This window comes from Pagrus major, chromosome 24 (assembly GCF_040436345.1).
Source record: "Pagrus major chromosome 24, Pma_NU_1.0".
NCBI lineage: Eukaryota > Metazoa > Chordata > Actinopteri > Spariformes > Sparidae > Pagrus > Pagrus major.
In genome coordinates, this window is record NC_133238.1 from 2,569,984 (window position 1) to 2,594,054 (window position 24,071).

General features: G+C 41.3%; 1 protein-coding gene across 1 annotated transcript in view; it reads right to left on the bottom strand.

Moving 5' to 3' along the window:
• Positions 1 to 104: 104 nt before the first annotated feature.
• pudp (pseudouridine 5'-phosphatase) overlaps positions 105 to 24,071 on the bottom strand; it is a 40,602-nt gene continuing 16,635 nt past the window's right edge. Inside the window, exon 4 of the mRNA XM_073462416.1 lies at positions 105 to 487. Coding sequence (XP_073318517.1) covers positions 311 to 487 — 177 coding nt within the window. The 3' untranslated portion in view covers positions 105 to 310. The remainder of the gene's footprint in view (positions 488 to 24,071) is intronic.

The window sequence follows — 24,071 nt, forward strand, 5'->3', positions numbered from 1 at the left end:
CATGCAGGTTCTTTTGTTTCTGCCTCCAGCCCTGTACGATAAAGGCAAATTCAATTTCTTTTCTGCCGTTTACAGCACTAAAAATAAAACCCTCAATAGCAATGTAACTTTTCACAATCCCTGTATTACAGTAGCACGTTGGTGCCAACACAAAACATAATTATTCCCCCACATCATAGTAAGGCATCCATGAAAACAGTCAGCTTGGCTTGGTTTCATAATTGTTACTTACAAGAATAGTACGAAGAATAGTAATGGAGCGATATAACAATTGAATTTTACTGTTTTGGATTTGGTTTATAGGTTTGGCTCAGTCGAACGCCGGCAGGCCAAAGAGCTGGGGCTCAAACTCCTCCATGCTCCTGAGTCGCAGTGTGGCCTCCTGGGTAAGGCTGGGGTCCAGGTTGTCGTCAGGAATCATCACCACCTGCATCCCTGCAGCCAGCGCCGCCTTCACGCCGTTGGGAGCATCTTCAAACACCAAACACTGAGCAAGGACAGAGGAGAGGAAAACAAAATGATATTATCCTATAAGCCTATTAGGTCTACAGGATTTCACCCCTGCATACGCCACAAAGCTGAAACCAAAAACAAACACTGGAAAATGGAAACAGGAGCACTGTTTCCATCTTCATGTGACAGACTAGATATTCCTCAGAGGAGTGCTGTTTACCTCTGCCAGGTGAAATATCCATTTAATCTACAATTTGAAGAACGGTGCCCCCTGTAGCTCCACTTCATTGGCTTTGTTAATATTTTCAGACAGTCCATTGAAGATGATTGGATGATCCGATCCGAGTCATTGTGCATATCAAGAGGCTGGACGCAATAAAAGTCACCCTCAGTGGAAAATAATAAGGGCTAATGTTCTAACAATACTCATTATTGTTGCCACTGAGTCAGAGAGATGACGACTCAAATATTTGTTTTTTTTCCATGGAAGTGCTCAGGGTGCTCCAGTACCACCTACCCATCAGGCATTGTAAAACCCAGCAACAATTATATTTTGTCTCCTTTTTTCACTGGGTATTTTTTATCTACCAGATAAGAAAAGAAAGGAAAAGATATATACTTTTATTTAGGTTTTATTTATCATCTAAATATTAATCTGTATTGATCTATTATGTTTTCTTTATTTTGCTACAAAATGGCTTTTGTTTTACCAGCAAAGGTCAGAGTGTTGTTATTGTTTGTTGTTTTCAATTCTAAATCCAAAATCGATTCGATCACTGAAATCGAAAAGCAGGATTAAAGCAGATTTGAAAACCAAGAGGAAACTTCTCACAAACTGAATTTCTATCTTTTGTTTATGGTTGAACCCCCAAAGGGTGGTATTTTCTGTCTAACTCTCCTCATTTTTGTTAAATATTCTAAGTCATGAAAAGCATCAGTCTTCATCCTGTAAGTGTCCTACTTAAAAGGAGTTTCTTGTGGCCAACAGCCACAAAACTAAGCAACGCTGAGCCCACTGCACAGTCGAAAACACTTTTACATAAGAAAAGACTTGAAGGGATAAGACTCTTTTTAAAACAAATGTAAGGGACCTTATCAAACTGTCAAATATAATATCATATTGGCTGACATGTTGTTCTCAATGTTTTAACATTCCTCAAAAAGCCAGGCATCAGTCGGGCTGAAGGTATGTTAGTTATGTTATCAAGTACACTCACTGCATCTAGCTAGAGGCAAAAAGAAAGAAAGAAATTGTTTCACTGAAGTTATTCATGTAATCAAGTGATATTTTGTTCATTCTAGTGTGGTGATGATCGGCACAATTTGTTTCTCGTTTTAAGAAAAATAAGTGTTCAAAGCTAGATCTGAGACCAAAGGACTGCATGTGTACTGTAGAAATCTAATACACTATGTTAGCTATGCCATTGGTGATATCATTATTAGTATTGAATGTGTGTGTTTTCTGCTTTCACCGACACCCACAGCAAACTAATTGCACGTCTCTGAACTTCACAATCATCTAGCGCGGGTTAAAAGAGGTGAGAGGAGTAGGCTGGTGCTACATGCTTGCAAAGACTTCTGTCAAGCACAAATCACCTGAATGGAAATGGCAACTACGAAGTTGTCGCAGCAGGTCTCATGAAAAGGTAATGTTCACTGTGTGCGCTGTGTATTGCTGTCACGTCAGGTGTGTTTATGTCTGCCAGCTTGGGTTAGATGGATCTTGCCTGAGTTTTGGACTTGAATAACCGTTCCATTACACGTGTCAGAGGGAGTTTTTTCTCGAATTTCAAGTACAGTGGATTGCAGCATTATACTGCATGTGTGGATCCACAACAAACACACCTGGTAATGTTGTACTGCACAAACTAACATCCAGAGCACCATGACAGAGAGTTCTACATGTGGATACTGACTGTTAGTGAATCTGTGACAGGTCCAGGTCAAGACATACTCCACAGCAGTCTGTCAGACCACTTCTAAACTGTGTTTCAATGAAACTGAAACATCACAGTTAAGGTTTACAAAAACAGACAAACAAAACAGTTCAAATTTCTAGTGTTTAACATTGCTGTGACAGCAGGCAGCATAGGTACATTTTGAATTAAATATGAATTGATCATTTAAATTGGTCAGTCTACTTACAGAAGAAGTATAAGTACCGTCAATATTCATGACTTGACAGCTTGCATGCTCAGTGCTACATATGCAATTATATGCAGTGTAGCCACACTTTTGTTACTTGTTAAGCCACAATTACAACAGTTCATATCTTCATATTTCAAGAGTATTAGAATAGAAGAAAAATGTACAGCCAGACTTAGACAGAAGCTTCACAATCTGCTGTTACCCACTAATGAGAATATTTATAGAGGGGAATGTTATATAACACTGGGGAAGACTTGCACAGTGGGGTGTTAGTGTTAGGATGAATATTGTTTTTAATCTATCAACAGAGGTTTGGTGACTGAAATACCAAAGACAGGAGATTATGACCAGAACTTGTGAAGCTTCACCACAGGGAAGCAACATTTATTCTCTTAGAATTCAAAGGTCAGAAGTCTTTCTGTGTGAGGTTTCCTTTTAAACATGTTGCTGCTGAAGTGAATCCTGTAAATGGGTGTCATTTATGAGGCAGAACTCACTGCGACATGTCGCGACAAGTTAAAAAATAAAAACATGGAGGCTAATTGGCATTTCAAATGCTTATCTGTCCACATTTTGAGAAGGACGTTCAAACAGCCACAGTAAATTAATATGGCTGAACCTTCACCAGGGGGTTAATCATTTTTCAGTATCCAATCATCACATTCATGAGTGTGCAGACAAGAAGAGGGACCTTGACATGTACTCATACAGCTCCTGATGTAACTGTGTAGGTGTACGAATCAATCTCAAATAACCTGAATCCACATGTACAGAGTAGGTGCTGTGAGATGGCTATGCTTCAACAGTTGGTTCTAAAATTGAAAATGCAACAATTAAAAAATCATTATATAATTGTCTTTCATTTTTTTCATTCATAATGGCGACGGGGGGCATGCAGATGCAGCAGCAGGTAGCTCTTCAAACCTGCTACATTTATGTTTAAATTTGTTTTGTTTTTCTGCTTCATATAAATATTATGTTACTTTATCATAATATCATATTTATTTTAGGACAGGTTGATGGACAAGATGATGGCGAAGGATTTGGTAATATTTTAGATTTAAACTAATAGGGAACCCGAAAACGGAAAATGAGTTGGTTAGCCTGCAGCTCTTCTAACAGGCTGGACACACTGGATGCCTGTGTGCTGCTGCAGCTCACTCGTGTGTCTGTCTTCACATAGGCTGCGTGGAGGAGTTGAGAAAGCCAGAGGGGGAACGAGAGGGAGCGAAGGAGAGAAAGTGAAAGAGAGTGCACAGGAAAGAAACTGCCCCTCACCTGTTGTGTATATTCTCTTCATGTCTGTGACATATTCTACAGATACAGACGTTAAAACTGTAGCGAAATGCTGGTATGATGTGGATATGACTGTCGTTTTCAGCTCGATTTTTGCCAATAACCACACGCGTCACGGTAGACTGTGGCTGCTCCTTCTTGTACTCCACAGACTGTTGAAAACTACTCCCTGTAATATTTCAGATTGATCCACTGTCAAAAAACGCCAAAAAAAGACTGTTGTTGATGCACAATCTTGATGAGCAATAGCGCTAAATTCTAAGCACACAGACATACAAATTTCCTGTGACTACCTCAGCAAAAGTCAACTTGCCGTTTGCCAGTTAAATGCTTTTAATTTGAAGCAGCAGCTGTAGGAAATGTTTCGGTTTGCATTAGCATTAACTCACTACTGAGGTCTACAGACTGTGAGTACAAGGACAAATAAATTACCTTGATCCTTGATCATCACCGTTTTACCAGCAGGGGGTTACTTAAGTACATTTGCATTTTAATTCTAACAATAACACGTTGATCTGTGTTCAAGCAGCCATCAGGTGGGATATGTGAGTGAAGTGAAGCCAAAAGTGAAAATGCCACTTAGCAGTACAATGGCAGTTGTTGTGCTACAGTACATCCCACTTCACAGCAGAATTTTGACTGAAAAGAAAAAGTGCAGCTGAACAACAACCCACTGAAAATCGATGCAATGAAAAGTGGAGTGCATGTGGAGTAGAAGGAAAAGGACAGGTGAAATAGGTCTGTTTTAAAACGGCAGTTTGAGAATGACTGTTGTTTTTTTACATAAGGAAAAAAAATAAATGTATGCATTATATTAAATGCCATTCTAAACATCCACTGAGGAATTTTAAAACATGGACTTTGGAGTTACAAGTCAAAGTTCTCATTCAAGGATCTGCACAGTAAATCTATGAGCAACGTACAGTAAACAACACAAATTCAATAATACTACTCACTGTACATCTAAACCAATCAGCCAGAACATTATAAGGACTTATAAGGTGAAGTGAATGACATTGATCATCTCATTACAATACAATGATGTGTTGGGAAAACCTTGGGTCCTGGTGTTCATGTGGATTCCACTTGACACGCATGGCCATCCATCAGGCCATTCTTGAGCATAACCACTGTTTTCCTCTCACCATAATGAAGGTCATTTAGTTGCCTAGACTCAACCAAACCTTAACCATAGAGGTGGCAGATCAGAAAATGAACCACTTTTGCAACAGTCATATGGGTCAGTTTGGAGGGGGGGCAGACCCACTGCTCAGCTGTCCAGGCTGGAGGAGAGAGTCGGGTGCAGAACCAGACCTTCTGGAGGAATAAACACCCAGAGTCACATTGGATTCTGGAGCTGTTCACCAATGGGAGGAGAGCTCAGAGATTACTTTTTAACTTTTGCGATTCAAAAATGGATCTATCATCACATCACTGCTTGACTGCAGCAGCGATCCGCGGAGGTGACCTCCATAGACGGGTGCTTATGTTCTCAACAAATTGTACAATGTACATCAGTAAATATTTTCTACTTGAATAATTTGTTCATCAAGGTCTGATGTGTGTTTAAAGTGTTCCCTTAATTTTTTTGAGCAGTGTCTGTACTATTAGTCCACAGTTCCAAAGTTTAACCATTTTCGAAGCGCTTCAAGTCCACGACCAGCTGAGCTGAAAGCACTTTCATTGGATTTGCTGGGATGCTGTGATATGGTGATCTCTCCAAAAAACAAGGACGTCCTTCTGGCACTCACTGACAGTGAAGTAACTCTGCAGGTAACGCTAATTTGCCACTCATTGCCCAGCCCCCCAAACCCATGATTATTTTCTTGTAAACTGACCAAACCCATCCAACCAGGGGTCAGTTCAGTGTGCGAAATACGGGGGGGTCCGGGGGGGCTCGACCCCCCCAATTAACCCATGAGACCCCCTGAAAGCCTCAAAAGCAAAATTTGAAGGGGGTCTCAAATGTTGTCAAAAAAATAAAAAATAAAATATTTTATTGTCACTAATGGTCACTAAAATGTTTTTAAGCTCACCATGTCCAGTATTCATAATCCAAAACATTTGCAAATTAGCCATCTGCGCCAAACAGAAGAAAGACGTACGTTGAGAAGTCATACTAAAAATGGCTAGCAAGCGAAAGCTAAACCAGAGTGTATCAGTCACACACTTTGGGTTCACATCCAAAAAGGTGGCACTCAGAGATGAAGAGGCACCGAAAGATGATGCCGGTGCAGCTAGCACAGTGGGCCCACTCGGTACCAGAACAGAGGATCCTCTCCCACCCAGTGACTCCCCAGAAGAACAACGTGAAGTTGAGGCCGAGTGCTCCGAAGACGCAACAGGTTCTGAGGTAACGTTAGCTGCTACTGCTGCTAGCACAAGTGACTTGCCGGCTGGTTGGACAACGAAGCAGGTGGGCGAATGGAAAGACCGCAAGTTGTGTAGGCCTTGTGGTTGGTTGTGGTCTTAGAGAGAGCACCCGCCGTGGTGATGTTTGGCTTGTTGTAGGCTGTCTGTCTGTCAGCACCCGCCGTGGTGCTTTTTTCAGTTTGAGAGATGGCCTGTTTGCACAGTTAGGCGAATGTGTTTTGTGTATGTGTTCAATGATGTATCTGTCTGATCGTATTTGCTGTAGATGGATGGTTAAATAATGTCACACGATCGGTCATACTGCAGGCTCTCATTTGCAAGTGCACTGAGTGCGTGCCAGTCTCCGACAGGCTATACCTGGCATTTATTCAGTTGATTGCTCTTGTAAGTGCGCCAGATTGGTGCCAATTATTGTCGTGTCTGCATTGTAAGCACAACTTTGCTTCTCCTTGTTATAAAACAACGTGCATCCAAACAACTTTAGCCAATGCAACCTCCTATGTCAGTGTTGCTTTACGAATACTATAGCATATCGGATTATCAAAAATTGTTAAGTGTGTGCATGTATGTTGTCATGTAGGCTATAGACTGATTGTCTTGGCTTGCATCCATGAAATATTGTAATGTTATAGGCCTACTGCATATTGAGAAAATTTAGATCGGTGTTGCGCAACAATCGGGAGATGGGGACCCCCCCAAATATTGACGGGTATTTCACACACTGGGTCAGTTGATGGGTCCCACAGGTTATGGGTCAACCCGTGCATCACTACAGTATAGGCTACACAAACACAACTTCCATGCACAGTTCTCAGAGTTATGGACTTAAACAGCCAGTATTTCCAGCGGTTGTCAAGGCTGAATATCTTACTACCCATTCAACAAGGCTGAGAGAGCAGGAAGCCCATTTCCTGGACAAAAACACTGTTTTGTTGATAAGTAGGTAAGTGAAGTGTCCTTGGCTCTGAATCACACTGAGGAGGAGTGAGTTCATTGTTTCATCCAAAAGGCCTTTGGGGCAAAACAAGGAGGGCTGTGTAAAGAATCTCTTGTGAATACTATTTGAGAGAAATAAGAAATAAAAATAAATTAGCTTTCACTGTTGGGGAGAAACATTTTTCTTATGAGGAAGTTTAGTTGGTTTGCTGAACATTACTGGCTATTATAGTAATTTTAGTTCAAATTTTGGAGTTTTGGAATTGGAGTTGAAATCAGGACTGAGAGGGTCAACATATCGTGCCTGATGCATTACAGACACACAACACATATAGTGACACTGATGTGTGACTGATGTTGGGTGATAAGGTGTGGCTTAATGTACTTTCGGCCAGGGGGGCCGCCCCTGGATGCAGGCATGCATACACCTTACCAGTACACACCTCTGTGGTAAGTGGTAGGTGTTATCAATCTGTGTAACTCTTATGAAAAACATACTGTGACATAAGGTTTTTGTCATAACCTTTAGCCATATCCTGGAACTGATTGTTTTAACTTGAAGGGTGATGTTGTCTATTTATAATATAATTTAGATACCACATTAATCCTGTATCTATCTGCTGTAAGCACCATTTTTGAATTAAAGGATAACTTTTTAAACACTAAATGTGTTTACAGGTCATGGGGTGTACTACTGCTTAATTATGTCAAAAAAGGTAGCATAAAGCCTTTTGTGGGTCCAGAGGAAGCTACATGTAACCTGAGGAATTGCTGCGGGGATGTCACTGATGTCAGTGGCTAGAACTTATTGTGGGTAATGCAGGCAACAGGATATGAAAAAGAAGAATGCGTGGAATAAAAAGGTGATCTCTGGTTCTGCTGTGATTTTGATAATTTGTTTATAAACTGTCCATAATGAGTCCAACAGTGCAATAGGAGTGCAATGATAGGCCAGAGGACTGTTTTTCAAAAAATGGTATCTACATTACCCACAATGCAACTTAGCTACTGAGTGACATGACTGGTAGCAATTTATCGGATTACATGCAGTTTCCTCTGGAGCCACGAAAGGCTTTATACAACTTTTTTCACAAAAGCAGTAGTACTCCCAGAGAGCTATAAACACACTTTACTTTAGCCCAGAATCACACACTGTATAGGGGCCTTTGGATGGGGTTGACGTGAGGCCTCTATGCAGGTCAGTCGAGTTATTATAAACCAAACTGGTAAAAGCATTACTTATAGATGTGTCTTCGTGCATGGGGGCACTGTCATGTTGAACTAGAGAATGAAATACCACAAACTGTTGCCACAATGTTGGATGCATATGATTGTCTAAAGTATAAATGGAACTATGGGGGGACCTAGACAAAACAATGAAAAATAGTACACTGAAGAAAGTGGACAGACAACATACTTTTGGCCAAACGGTATCTGCTATTTTGTGCAAGGAGGAACAGGAGGACCACTGCCAGAGCCCTACAAAATGACCTCCGACAGGCTACTGGTGTGCATGTTTTTGACCAAACTGTCAGAAACAGCCTCCATGAGGGTGGCATGAGGGCCCGATGTCCTCTAGTGGGACCTGTGCTCACAGCCCAGCACCGTGCAGCTCGATTGGCATTTGCAAGAGAACACCAGAAATGGCAGGTCTGCTATTGGTTCCCTGTTCCTTTCACAGATGAGAGCAGGTTCCCACTGAACACTTGTGACAAGCATGAAAGAGACTGGAGATTCTGTGGTGAACGTTAAGCTGCCTTTACCAGCATGACCGGTTTGGTGGTGGGTCAGTGATGGTCTGGAGAGGCATATCCTTGGAGGGTTGCACAGACCTCCACGTCATAGCCAACGGTACCCTGACTGCTGTTAGGTGCCTGGATGAAATCCTCAGAGTCAGACCTTACACTGGTGCAGTGGGTGCTTGGTGCAGGACAATGGCCACTCATGTGGCCAGAGTGTGTAGGCAGTTCCTGGATAACAAAAGCATTGATGCCATTGACTGGCCCTCTCGTTCACCTGACCTAAATCAAACTGAGCACCTGTGGGACGTTATTTATCGGTGCATCCGACGCTGCTAAGTACTGCCACAGACTGTCCAGGAGCTCACTGATGCCCTGATTCAGGTCTGGGAAGTGATCCCCCAGGACACCATCCGCCAACTCGTCAGGAGCATGCATGCAGGAGTGCAGTGCATACAGGCACACGAGGGCCATACACACTACTGAGTCACATTATGAGCTGCCGTGAGTTGGATCAGCCTGTGATTTAAATTTTTTACTTTGATTTCCGGTGTGATATTAAATCAGTGGATTCAGTGGGTTGATGATTTTGGTTTCAATTGGCCTTTGTCATGTCATTTTGTTCTCAACAAATTACACAATGCTCATCAGTAAAGATTTTCAACTTGAATAATTTGTTCATCATGATCTGATGTGTGTTTACAGTGTTCCCTTAATTTTATAGATCAGTGTATTTCCACATTTCCTGTTGCTCTGCAATATAATGCCATGTGTAAGAAGCACATTAAATCAGGAGATCAAAGACTGTTGATAGGCCCTGTCTTTTATACAACCTGGGATGCCAATACTATATCTGTCTAATTAAAAATGTAGCCTTCATTTCAAATAAGATTTATTATATGCCACAAATTGCTCTCTTAACCTTCATTTGAAATACCTACTTGTTTCTTTTTTTAATACCAGCTGTGGATAGTGAATTCATTATTGGGTTAAAGCATGGCTTTAACTTTGTGGTTGGAAACAGCAGTTCAGTGTGAATACAGGAAACAGTTCTACAATGAGTGTAAAGCTCTACAGAAGCTTCCAAAAGCTAAGTCTCAGAGAAAGCCTTAAGGACCTTTGTTCGTCTCAACTCTAATACCCAGGTAGAACAAAGAGGTCTCCTCGACTCTCTTGAAACCCTAATTGACTTCTATGATTTCACTAAGCCTGAAACTGGAGGATGTTGAACAATGACTGCGGAAACACTGAAAGTACACAACAGAGGGCCCTTCCTAATTCCCTTGATTGGGAGCAGTTAAAACTGTTAATTGCCCAATGAGCTAGTGAAATGACCCTTAAATCTGGTTTCAATGTGCTCTATTAAAATGAAAGAAAACAGACACAGATGCTTTCCAGTTCATGGAGGATTGATGGCTCTGGTGGATTAGAGGTAGACAACACTATGTGCCTATGCCAAGTATAGAAGTGGTCAAAAGTTTACATACACTTGTAAAGAACATGTATATCATGGCAGTCTTGAGTTCCAATGATTTCTACAACTGTAATGTTTATGTGATGGAATGAGTGGAACACATACTACTACTGTTGGATCAAAAATATACATACAATAAATTGAATGACCAATTTTGGTTATGTAGAAAGTTGTGTCAATCAAATCTGCTTTGTAGCATGGCCTCTTAACTTCTACTGAGTGATTACGATTGATAACGGCTGATTACTTTTCTGGGCCCATTTTAATAGGGCATCCATGAGACTCAGCCACAAACATTACAATGGGGAAGTCTAAGGAGAATCTGTGTATCATTCGTTCTTTTATATTCAATTAGGAAACCCAAATCGGAAAATTAAAAAATGATTTGTTATTTCGTTATTCGTTAATGAATCTGATACCAAAAAACAAATAAGGGTTTGTTTTTTCAAACTTTGATTTTGATATTTAGTTTGTCCGATTTGTGTGACCCAGAAGTTATTGACTTTGTTGTGTGTTGCACTTGATAAGCTTTCAGCAAATTCACCCACCAACAGTTCAGTGTGAAAGAAAGCCTGAATAACCAAAAACACGCAGTGATGGTAAGTCAATGAATCGACACCATGTTGGCACTGGAACCATACAGCAATGTAATAAAGACTTATTTGAAACTGGCAGGATGCATGCAGAGATTTGCTCCATACTGCAACAGATGTACCCAAAGAAAAAACCTTCTGGAGGAAAACTCTGTGGTCACATGAAACAAAAACTGAGTCGTTTGGCCACAATGAGCAGCAATATGTTTGGAGGAGAGAAGGTGAGGCGGCCTCACCTCTCTCTTTTCTCAATCACACAACTCAGTAACCAATCACACAAGGTAACCAATCACACAACTCAGTAACCAATCACAAAACTCAGTAACCAATCACACAACTCAGGAACCAACCACACAACTCAGTAACCAATCACACAACTCAGTAACCAATCACACAACTCAGTAACCAATCACACAACTCAGTAACCAATCACACAAGGTAACCAATCACACAACTCAGTAACCAATCACAAAACTCAGTAACCAATCACACAACTCAGTAACCAATCACACAACTCAGTAACCAATCACAAAACTCAGTAACCAATCACACAACTCAGTAACCAATCACAAAACTCAGTAACCAATCACACAACTCAGTAACCAATCACAAAACTCAGTAACCAATCACACAACTCAGTAACCAATCACACAAGGTAACCAATCACACAACTCAGTAACCAATCACACAAGGTAACCAATCAGACAACTCAGTAACCAATCAGACAACTCAGTAACCAATCACAAAACTCAGTAACCAATCACAAAACTCAGTAACCAATCACACAACTCAGTAACCAATCACACAAGGTAACCAATCACACAACTCAGTAACCAATCACAAAACTCAGTAACCAATCAGACAACTCAGTAACCAATCACACAACTCAGTAACCAATCACAAAACTCAGTAACCAATCACACAACTCAGTAACCAATCACACAAGGTAACCAATCACACAACTCAGTAACCAATCACAAAACTCAGTAACCAATCACACAACTCAGTAACCAATCACACAAGGTAACCAATCACACAACTCAGTAACCAATCACAAAACTCAGTAACCAATCAGACAACTCAGTAACCAATCACACAACTCAGTAACCAATCACACAACTCAGTAACCAATCACAAAACTCAGTAACCAATCACACAAGGTAACCAATCACACAACTCAGTAACCAATCACACAACTCAGTAACCAATCACAAAACTCAGTAACCAATCACACAACTCAGTAACCAATCACAAAAGAGAGAGCTCTGAGTCTGAAGTTTATAATAATGAAATGCACCGTGAGACTGTGACAGGTCTGTACGTCTTGACCACATGTCAGGTGTTCAGCTGTAGTAGAGGAAACTCGGTTTGAGCTGCGTTCATGAAGTTAGAGGCTATTTTCAAACTCGTTACTCACTGGTCGTCAGCGTTTTAGCGATCGTACAGCCTGAGGCCAGTATACAACAGGTTACAGTGTTGTTGTCTCTTTTCACCTCCTCTCTCCCTTGTGTGATCAGTGCGCTGAACACACATTTTAAACAGAGATGGCTAAGCGCCTGGAATAACATATTAGTTAGCTAACGTTAGCTACAATAGCGTCTGGAGTAACGTTAAATACCAGTAATGACTAATCAACCCACATTGTCTTTCTTTCTTTTTAGTCCGTTCCAAAAAAACGACTTTAAGTTGAGCTGTCGGCTCCTTGTCATCTTTTTGCTGCTGTGCCGTGTCCTGTCTGTGTCTTTGATTGAGCACGTAGTGAGGGGGGAGAGGGGAGGCGGGGCTGCCGCGCGGTCAGTACGTGCAGGGTTTCTTGTTGTTTTGCAATTACAGCCTGTGCCTACTGTTAGTTTTCAAACTGTAAAAAGTGGGGGGGGGCAAAAACATGATTTTGAAAAGTGGGGGGGACATGTCCCCCCTGTCCCCAGTGGAAATTGCGCCCTTGGTGAGGCCTATCACCCCAGGAACACCATATTGATTGTCAAGCATGGTGGTGATAGTATTAGGCTGTGGGGCTGTTTTGCTGCCAGTGGATCTGGTGCTCTAAAGAAAGTAAATGGAATAATGAGGAAGGAAGATTATCTCACATGTGGACTTTCCTGAGGAAACAAGTCTGTGTCAGGAAGCCAACATAAATGAAAATGGCCAAAAGTCATTTAACCAAATATTAGAATTACTATATGCATGTTTTTGACCCAGCAGATTTGGTCACATTTTCAGAAGACCTAATAAATTCATTATCGAACCAAACTTCATGAATACAAAGTAGTATGTGTTCCACTCACTCCACCACAGAAAAAATGAGAGTTGAAAAGCCAAATGTACATGCATTTAAGAAGCATTAGTCGACTGGAAAACATTAGCTCAGACACAGTGTAGCCACATGTTGAAAAGATGCAAATGCATCTATCTCTCTAAGATACATATGTAATTGTACTGGACTTTCAGACTGAAAGCATTCTGTTGAAGTAGCCACTTGTACCCAACAGGAGTTTAACAGGGCATTGGAACACTGTGAAAATTCATTCACAAATGAAAGCTGGTCTGTGGCCTAAAACAGTGTCTAATGCATCAATCTACTGTGTAGTTTTTGGTTTACTCTACTTTGAGCATTATAATCCTTCTAATCTTGTATGGTAATTTACATTTTTACCCAGTATTGTTTGACTGTGTGTTGTATCCCCATTTCTGCCTGATGCAAGATGATGTGTTTGCTGTAGTCGGCCTTGTTGTGATGTCACGTTGTTAGTTCACGCAGTGGTAAAGGGCATTTGCAGGCTCTTCCTCCTGTGATAATGGCAGCTGAAGTGACACTAAAATTTAACAGATTTCTCTCTCTCTCTCTCTCTCTCTCTCTCTCTCTCTCTCTCTCTCTCTCTCTCACACACACACACACACACACACACACACATTACACCAACAGGAAGAAAGTGGTTCCAACAATTGAACCACTTGTGATCATACAGAAGAAGCGTTTGTCTGATGCCAGATAATTGCGCCCATTAAATAATATAACATGTAAAGAGTCTGCATTACAATGTGGCACACCTCAAATGATATGTAAGAGAGTAAGGAAGGTGACAAAATATGTTACGTGAATAAAACTTTAAAGGACCTTGGGGCAGGATTTGTGAAAAAATAAACATGCATTTTAAGTTTTTTAATGCTAATGGGTGATGAAGCATTCAAAACCAAAAAGAATGAGCCCACCCACGTATCCCTCCATTGCCTTGAACAGGCTGTGTGCTGCATAATGTACTGCAATTCGGGCCCGAATTTCCCGTGCAGTCCTGCGGACGTGACGTCGGATGACACTGAATGCGCGTCCTTGGATACGCGAAGAAGACAAGCGCGGTGGACCCAAACTAGTGTTTGGGTAGTAATGGATTCTACTACGGCCAGCAAACGACCCACCACCACACAAAGTCCACTAAAAAGTCATACTAAGAAGAAAACAAAGGTTTTATCAGCGGCATGTCGTGAGTCGAAACAAAATTACGACCAAAGCCGGGCTGGCACCCGAATAAACATCGGATACACGTTCGACTCATGGAGGCAGCTTCAACTTGATTTGGGACTGAAAACAGATGCTGACATGGCTCATTTCCTAGTAACCAGGTAAGAAAACAGTACAGGTCATGTTTAGAACTTGATTTAAAAATCATATGAGATCACGAGGACTCGGAGTGACCAAAGTAGCGTTAGCTGCAAACATGTAACTTAGTCCACCGCTGTGTAACACTGAATAGTTACAGACTGCATATTTTCCATGGTCCTTTAGTCTGAAACCGAATAGTTAGAAATATGTCCCTTTATATATGGGACCGAAAGCCCAACCTGTTATCCGGGAGGTGACGTTAGCAGCTGGATGTAGCCACAGGCTAACGGTTTGTTTGTGTCTATGTAGTAACATTAGCCACTTACACACAGCCATCCCGTATCAGAGATGATATTTCTGTCCCCCAATATGCCGTCTTTGCTTTCGCCTGTGCCTTTCAGACTGCATCAACCTTAACGGTAAATCGCCGCGCTTGTGTGTCGCTACACACAGCGAGCCGGCTTCCCGGCTGCTTCGTGCATGTAGGGGATAAAACATCAGCTGCACTGCTGTGAAGAGTTCATGCGCGCTCCCGCGCCAGCTCGGCTGATGGCTGCAGTTACCCTAACGGCCGTCGTGTCACTATTGAGTCTTATTTCTTGATCCTGCCCCAAGTTCCTTTAAACAGGACCTTGTCTGTACACATTTCTGCTTGAGTCTTGTAGATAGATTTTCACCAGCAATGGTGGTTGTTTAACAATGAAGACAACTCCCATGATCCCATGCTACTTACGTCTTTTGTGTTGATTGCAATGAATTGTACAATTGGGATAACGGGGACTCAGTGTTACACTCAGTTGTACACACGAAAACTGATGAAAGTAGCTGTGTGAAATATAACAAAGGGGAGCTTGAAGACTTCAAAACCTGTCTACTTTCACATCTGGTCAATAGCTGCATGAAGTGGGTGTGATTCTTGGATTACCTGTTTCAGAGAGTACGATTTTAAATTACATTTTCAGATGTAGATCTAATGATTCCATGGTACTCAAGGGGGCTTCAGATGCTGCAGAATAATCTGACAAGTACTTGGTTTGAATCTTATTGAGGCATTTATTCTTGATCCCAGTCTAGCTATGCCATGCAACTGTTTTAATCACAAGGTATTCTGCTTTTGGACTTTTTTGGCAATCACTTAACAGTTGCCAAACATTGCATTATCAACCATCCTTTGAACTGTAGTAGGGCTTACCCCGATAATCATCTAGTATGGAAAAAGGCTAGATGGATTATGGTCTGATTTGTGATCTGGTTTACAGAGACGTTGTTATGTGTCCTATATCACATCCTAATATTATGCAGATGTGAGTGCCTTGAAACAATGTGTGTCAATGGGGTCAACATACCCAGTCTAATTGGAAAACAAATGTATCTTATCATCAGAAAGTACTGTTAAGCGCACACATTTCTACTTCAAGTGTCCACAGTAGGAGACAACAGCAGCATCAATAGCTGAGAACTGCTGACTATGGCCCAAAACCATTTCCCAACAGTAGCTGTCACACAAAGAGTAGGTGTTCTGCTTGTTAAACAGAGCAACAAAGACTCATAAAAATGTAACAAGCTAAATCCACTGAAACTCACTTTACCAACAAGGTGGGAGAGAAGAGTTTAACCACTTTTTCAAGCAAACATAAATCCTCATAACCCAAATTCATAGCACATCAGAGCAGGTACACTCACTGAAGTAAACAGAACAAAAAATGCCATTGCTGTTGGGAGGTCAAACATTAGCAGTGTTCTTGATGTTTTTTTCACTTTCAGTATATTCATCAGCCGAACTGTTTTTGCTTATGTAATGCTGCACATTTTTTACATTTTCTTATTATTTCTTTATTCTGCACCATGTGCAGAATGTGGCTTTGCAATGTTTTCCTTGTATAAGCAGACATCCCTGAAAAAAAGTCACCTTGATGGCAGCATATGTTGCCCCAAAACCTTTCAGCTTTAATGGTGCTTACACAGATGTACTAATAGCTAAAATAGAAAAATAAATAGAATCAATAAAAGCATAATGAAATGTGACATTTCCACATTAAAATGTCTAAAAACGGCTAGACCATATTATTATGGTTACATATTTTGTTGTGTACTTATGTTATCCGAAACGTGTCCAACAATGTTCAAAGTTGGAGAAATCAGTACACTTTCACAAGGTAATGGTGTGTTTCATTTGGGCGTTTGTCAATATATCTTCCGGGAACTCCTCAAATGACATGTCAGAGAGTGAGGAAGGCGGTGAACGTGACTAAACACAACATTAATAAAACCTGCCGAGTGTCATTCAAATATTTATGTAAATAAATCGATTACACTATCAATTAAAATAGGTGTGCTACATGGGACCAATTTTCTATAATTTTTTTATTTATAACTTTCACTAATATGGGAATGCCAGCACAAAGGTTGAAAACAACATTGGTTTTGTGTCATTCAAACAATCATTTATTAATGGTCCCCAAGTGAAACACCAGGTTAAAGGGGCTCTGTCGAACTTCTTTGTTGTGCTCCGTTAGCAGAGCAGAGCGAGGCAATGAGACGAGGCCTTCGAGAGCGTGCATAAAGTCACATCCTAGGGATGAAAATCCACCTCTAGTCCTTCACAAAGAAATCCACGGTCCAGCAGCATCTAACAATTTTGTCCAAAGGCTTGAATAGGCAACCAGGAGGGACAGGGAAAGTCTCATTTTTCATGTCGCAATCCGCTCACATATGGCCAATAGAAAAGTAATTAATACCTGTAAATTACTACAAATTGTCACATGGAGCCTCTTTAAGAGCAATGGCTAAGACGTGAGCTAAGTGTCCTCTTACTTCCAACGCTGGGAACTGTGTATGATGCTTTCTAAAATGAGCTGTCAAGTGCCTGTGCTCAAAACATAGGCTTCTCTTGATCTTGCAAAAATTATAAAAGTATCATTCCCCCATTGCTGCCACACTCGAGTGCCATGTGTAATATGGCTGTTTGGTATGAATGCATCAAAGCAGTTGTTGATAAAAGGCACAGTATCTTGGCATAAAAAAAAAAAAAACATTCAAGTTTTGTCATTCGCAGTTGTCACTGTTGAAATGTGCACATTATATAATAGTAAATTAACTAAGTGTCAGATGCATGAAGCTGTCAAAGTATCCCAACGATGCTGGATGCAGTCCTGACTTTACTTCCCTCTGGGTGAAACTGTGAGGAGACGCAGCATCCACTGCCCTCTTCAAAAGGTGCCATGGAAGATTTACAACCTGTCCTCAGGCATACACCCAAACACATGCAAGATTCATCAGAGCCAACTGAATCTAGATTCACTGTGTGCCCGAGTCAGCGCTGCTGAATGAGACAAGACAAAGGGGATGTAGGGTGAAGCCAGAGCTGTAAACTGTGTATTTTTGGTGTACGCACATACATACAAACACCTTTGCTATTGTCTCAAACACAATTGGCCCACTAACACACACGCACATATACACAGTCAAGTCCTTCAGAGGAGTGTGTTGTGGCCAGATGACGGCAGCCGATGCCTGCGTGCTGTGATTTGGAGAAGATCCAGGTTTTGTTTGGCTGCAGACACTGCAGCTGGCTGAGGACAGCAGTTCAATAAGAACAGTTTTACAATGAGTGGCTGCCCATGAGATAAACCTGATTGAGCGGTGTCCTGATACATTTCAGCTGGGTTCACAAGTGCTCATAATCAGAAAGATGATCTCTTTATAAGCAAGGATCAGACATGGGATTTTATCCTGACAGGTTGCATGGTGCTAAGTTATGTACATTTTCTCCACTGATGCTGATTTATAGAGATGAGTGAACATTCAAACGACAGTAGACACACAGGTTTATAGTTATAGTTGAAGCTCTGTCAGTAGTCATCAGTACAGTATAGCACTGCTATCACTAGGGTGCAGCATTTAGTGTACTGTAAGTATCAATGATCAGCTGCACTGATCAGCCATAACACTGAAACCACTGACAGGTGAAGTGATTAACAGTGATCATCTCGGTACAATGCAATGTCCTTCTGGAGAAACGTATCAACTGGCATTGAATCTGGCATGGTGAAAATGTTGAGCAGATAAATCAAATAATAGGACTTTGGTGTACATTAAAGGTCAATGATGTCTTATTGTCTTCAAATGGTCAGCTGAGTGCAAATACAAATTGATGCTTAGTGGCATTTTGACTTCCTCACCAACGGTGCCATGGAAAGAAAGAAGCTATTTTAGTTGCTATCAATGTGAGTTTAAACCAGTTTTGTGGTTATATATTTGGCTCATAGCTTCAGGTCTGTTAACCAGTTTAGGTGGACTGGGCTTTAGTTCAAGACATGGTGGACTGTTTGATGTAGCTGCCATATTTTCATTTTCACATCTCAGTGTTTCCCACACAATAATTTATTTGTGGCAGTCCGCCACAATATCAACATTGGCCGCCACATATTGATTTTCTATTTTTGGAGCTGCACGTTGCGTTCTCACTCACTCAAGACAGCGCACCCACTGTCAAAATTTGAGCAATTTGGTCCAATACAATTTGGAAAGCGTAGAAGAGCCGCCAGATTAAATTATTTTATCCTCATTCAAGTTAGCTCGACGCTAAACTGGAAGTTAGCCGACTTGGTCGGCAGAAGTCTCGAGTGCACATGCTCTATGGCACCCCAGCTGGACAGCCACCGCCACAATTAAAGTCTGATTCTGTGGGAAACAATGCTTCTACACATGGATGCCCAGTGGAGGTGACTCTGGAGTAGAACTGCAGCTTGCAGATAACACAAGGATAAAGCATTGAATACTTCAGTGCAGAATTGAATTATTAAAAGACATAGTCACTGATTTTTATTAAATTGCACAACAGTGACCTCGAATATCCAATTTTCAATTGTTAATTTTAGTCACCTTAGTTAGCAGAGGTCAAGTGGTTTGGAATCCAAACATGTTAAAAATGGCTGTACAGGGACACTGCAGTCCCTCTTACACATGGAAATATCAACATTGTTAGATTTAACTGCATTAGTTATTTTTGTCACTGGCACATACTGTATAGTAGTGTGTGTCAATTATGGCGATGATGATTCTATAGATGTCCTGAGCCAATTCAAAGGATCAAGATTGGAGCTAATCCAGTGTGAATACAGCCTGACACAAGGCACTCACAACACTGTCAGAGTCAACTGTCTGACTAAAGTAGCAGTCTTCTTCACTCATAATTATCATATCTAAAAATTATGAAAATGATGGTAGAGATGTCCTAAGCCAATGCCTAGGATCAGGATTGGGGTGGATCCAGGTATATTGTTGGTGTTTACATCCTCAATTGAACCCTTTTAACATTTTACAGACATAACAACCAGCAGTGTTGGCATCTTTCTTCATTAGGTTAAGGCATGCTTTGTACTGTTCCTTCCTCTCTGTGATAACTCCTTCTAGCCCCAAATCTCCAGCAGCATAGATGCATGAGTATGAGATCATTCTTCTGCAACGTGCAATTGTCAGAAAAACTTGCAGGCATTGACATAAAGAACTGATAGGCTTGGAGGCATACGATTCTAACGGATCAGACAATTTGGAGCCGGTTCTTAACTATAATTGGTTCTGGTTTCCCATCCCTTGGCTTTTACAGTACAAAGTAGGAGGTGCAAAAGTACACCTGCTCCTTCGCTAGTGTCGGAAAGCCTGTTGGAGCGGTGGAAAGAACATTATCATGAGTACAGTCGTGTGAACAAGCTAGCCAAACAGTACTTTTGTGTACCAGGAACAAGCGCCTCTGCTGATTGGTGACAGATCAGAGCAGCCTCACCACAGAGCAGGTTGACCGGCTTTTGTGTTTGCACAAGAACCCTGACAATCCCAAGAACTAGCAAGCTAAATTAATTTCTGAGCAGGAACAACTCAATTTACAGTATATATGATATAAGCCCAAGGGCAACAAAAGGGAAGAGTGCTGTCCTTTAACTAAGAAACCTGCTTCAGTGCAAACTGCTGTTAAGAGGTATGGAGAAACCTTTTTCAACACAAGTGTTCTCTCCTGCTACTGCTACATTTCCCTAACAGGTTGAGGTATTTGCAGACTGTACAGAGATATTACATGCCTCAGTGGAACACATTTCATAGAATACATGACTTTCTAAGTTTCTTACGATTGACTAGCTAACTGTGTGTAAAAGGATCAAGTGCTTTACTCTGAGATGTTGCTCTTTTTTTTCCCCAGCAGAGCCATTGAAGAAAGAGTACAACAGTAGCAATAGACTAAGGCTTATATAGTTATAGCCTTACAGCCGACATGCATGGCTGACGCATCATGTGAAACCCTAACAAGCTGATGCTCCCATGTGTCAAACACACATATGAACACACTCCAATTATATATGACATTAAGGGGAAATTGTACATGTATGTGGATACATACATTTGTGTCCTGCAAGCAGTGGCTCAGTGAATAAGTGACAGTGACAGATTGCCCACTGCATCCTTTAAATGATCCTGGAGCCCGGGGCAGCTTGAGCGAGGGATGTGTAACATTTCATCATCTCCGTGTGGAGAGCAGAAATAAAGCCAGTGTTGATGACAGACGGACCCTTACAATGGAGGACAAGAATCGTGCATGTACACGTATGTGTGCGGGTTAACATCTTATCTCAAAGGTCACATATAAGACTATATTGTTCAAGGTAGATTCTGAGTCTTCTCTGTCTTGCTGGGTAGCAACACAACGCATCAGATTGATGAAAAGAAACTGCTATAAATGGAGCATATTATTGCCACACTGATAACTAGCTTGACAAATCAAGTAGCCACTGACCTTTATAAAGGAGTAAGACATTACCCAAAGGCCAGAGCAAAGAGAAAGATACATCAGAAGTAAAAAAAAAAACCTGAGTCAGTCGAAATGTTCACTGCTCATAGCTTTCACTGACACCTGACACACAAATCCTCAGGGCAAAGAACGAAGGTTACGATATGGTAACCTAAGTTCTATAAGTACAGGCAGTGCTGGACTACTGGATTATTTGGGTATAGCTCTCCTCCAATCACACACACACAATGAAAATGTGCATGTGCATAGTCAGCCAATCAGGGCTTGGCTACTGAGAATGTGTCTCACAGTACATAAGGCAGCATCCCCGCTGTCTTCCATCCGACGACCCTTTCAGCAAGCGGTGTAATAGGTAGAGGCCTCAGTCTATGCTTATACAACTAGGGTTTCCATGTTGTAATATTGTCTGACACAGGCTCCGTCCTCTAGTGGACTCTATGGGTGGAGCCCAATGGATGAAAGATCAGGTGCACACAGCTACCACTCCCTTTGCAGTCCTGAGTTGTCGTACTAAACAGCACAGACTCTGAAATGGAGCCCATCATGTCGCAAAGATAGAATCGTATGAATGGACAGGGCATGGACCACGACTATTTTGAATATGTTCTCGACACTCATCCAACTAAACAGGGCCTTTGAGGCTGCCAAACTGCACATAGTGTGTGCAAGGACCCCACTGGGGGGTCTCTTCCTGCTCGCCTATGGGCTTGGGAAATACTAGGCCGACTAGAAAGGCACTTCTTCCGATGAGATGTTGTCATCCCCCAATGTCATCTCATCGGAGGCAGCGAGGGGTTGTGACAGCGGTGATCAATCGGTCAGAGCAGACAGCTCGTCTTCCATGGGAAGGTGGCGATTTCAAGCTCTGGCTGGCTCTTGTCACAGCAAAACATCACAGTGTTGAAATGCTGCCACCGCTGCTGGCATCAGATCTTGGCATAGTAACTACAGGCCATTGTTAGATATTTCATCTGTTGGTCTTTTCAGGATATGTTGACTTTTCCTTATTTCTTTTTGGGATAAACATACTGGGTTATAAGCGCAGGAGTGCATTTCGTAAATGGGGCATTGGTGGCATAAAGGTTAGAGAAGTGAACGAAGGAGATCAGATCAGACTGGTTTAACTTCCAGTTGTGAATGTGTGAATGTGATCAGGGCGTTCCTGAAAAAGAAAGCATTGCTTGGATTTCCTTTCTAGACATATAACTAACACTCGACAAAGTATGTTTCCAACAGTATGACATTTGGTGGAAGTTTTGATGCAAGCATAAAAGACAACATCGAAATTAATATTGAGACTTTGATTAGTATTTTTTTGGCCAAGATAAAGTTTTGGTTCCTTTCTTATGCACCTTGCGCATAGCTACGTACACTCACACCTTGGCTAGGAATCAAACAGAAATGTTTGCGTATAAGGTACTGAATTTAATTTGCGTAATTTTATTCACGTAATGTTTAGGCATGTTGGCCAACCTTCTTCCTCACTCTCTTATGAATCATATGGCATTTTATATGTTTCCCAGGAGGTTATAGCGACAGGCGACCAAATTAAAATGACGTATTACCGGTTCGAACGTTTAATAACTTTATTTATGTAGCACCTTGAAATTCATGGGAAAATTTTGGGTAATGTACACAACTCAAATAATATAACACAGGTCTAGAACTTCTCAGACATTTCAAGGCAGAAACTGCCACATATGATTTCTTTAACCATATTTGGTTAAAATATTGGTTCGGAATATCCTGAGCATTTAGATGAACAGTGGAGAAGTAGATTGGGCTGCAGGAGGTGCTTGAGCAGTTTCTATAGATGTTTTAAAGGAATAGTTCAAGTACACATTTTAATGTCTTCCCAAGAGTTAGATGAGAAGATCAATACCATTTACATTCTGTGTGTCAAGTATGGAGGTGGTATCAGGATGTGGTTAACCTGGTTTAACATTAACTTTGTCAACAGCTGGCCTGGCTCTGTCCAAAGTTCAAACATACACCTACAAATGGACTTGCATTTACATAGTGCTTTTCCAGTCTACTGACCGCTCGAAGCGCTTTAACACTTGTCACATCACCCATTCACACACACATTCATACACTGATGGCAGAGGCTGCCATACAAGGTGCCTACTCAGGAGCAAGCAGGTTCAGTATCTTGCTCAAGGATACTTAGACATGCCGCTAGGGGAGTCAGGGATTCGAACCTTCCGATTACTGGATGACCCGCTCTGCATCCTGAGCTACAGCCACCTCTAAAGATTGGATTGATTAGCAGGTTGCATCTCATTTGTTTAATACACACACAAACCAAATTATAAAGATGACAGTTTGTGCTTTTAGGGGGAGTTTAATCAGTTTATCCACTGACTTCTAATTTCTTTTAACTATTATCATTTTCCTGATTAGTGGGTGCCAGTTTTGACATGGGTCTATGTACAGGCATGTTGGTACCAAACCTGGAAACCTCACGAGACTCCAGAGGGTCTACCATATATTTACATTTCTCTGCATTTTCACACTGTGGAAAAAGGTGGTGTGATGTAGTTAAATACGGGTGACAATCGATTAGTGACATGTGAAATTAGGACACACATTTTAAAAATGTATTTAAAAGGCTTTTAGTGAAACCGGTGAGAAAGAAATAACATTTACTGACTGACAC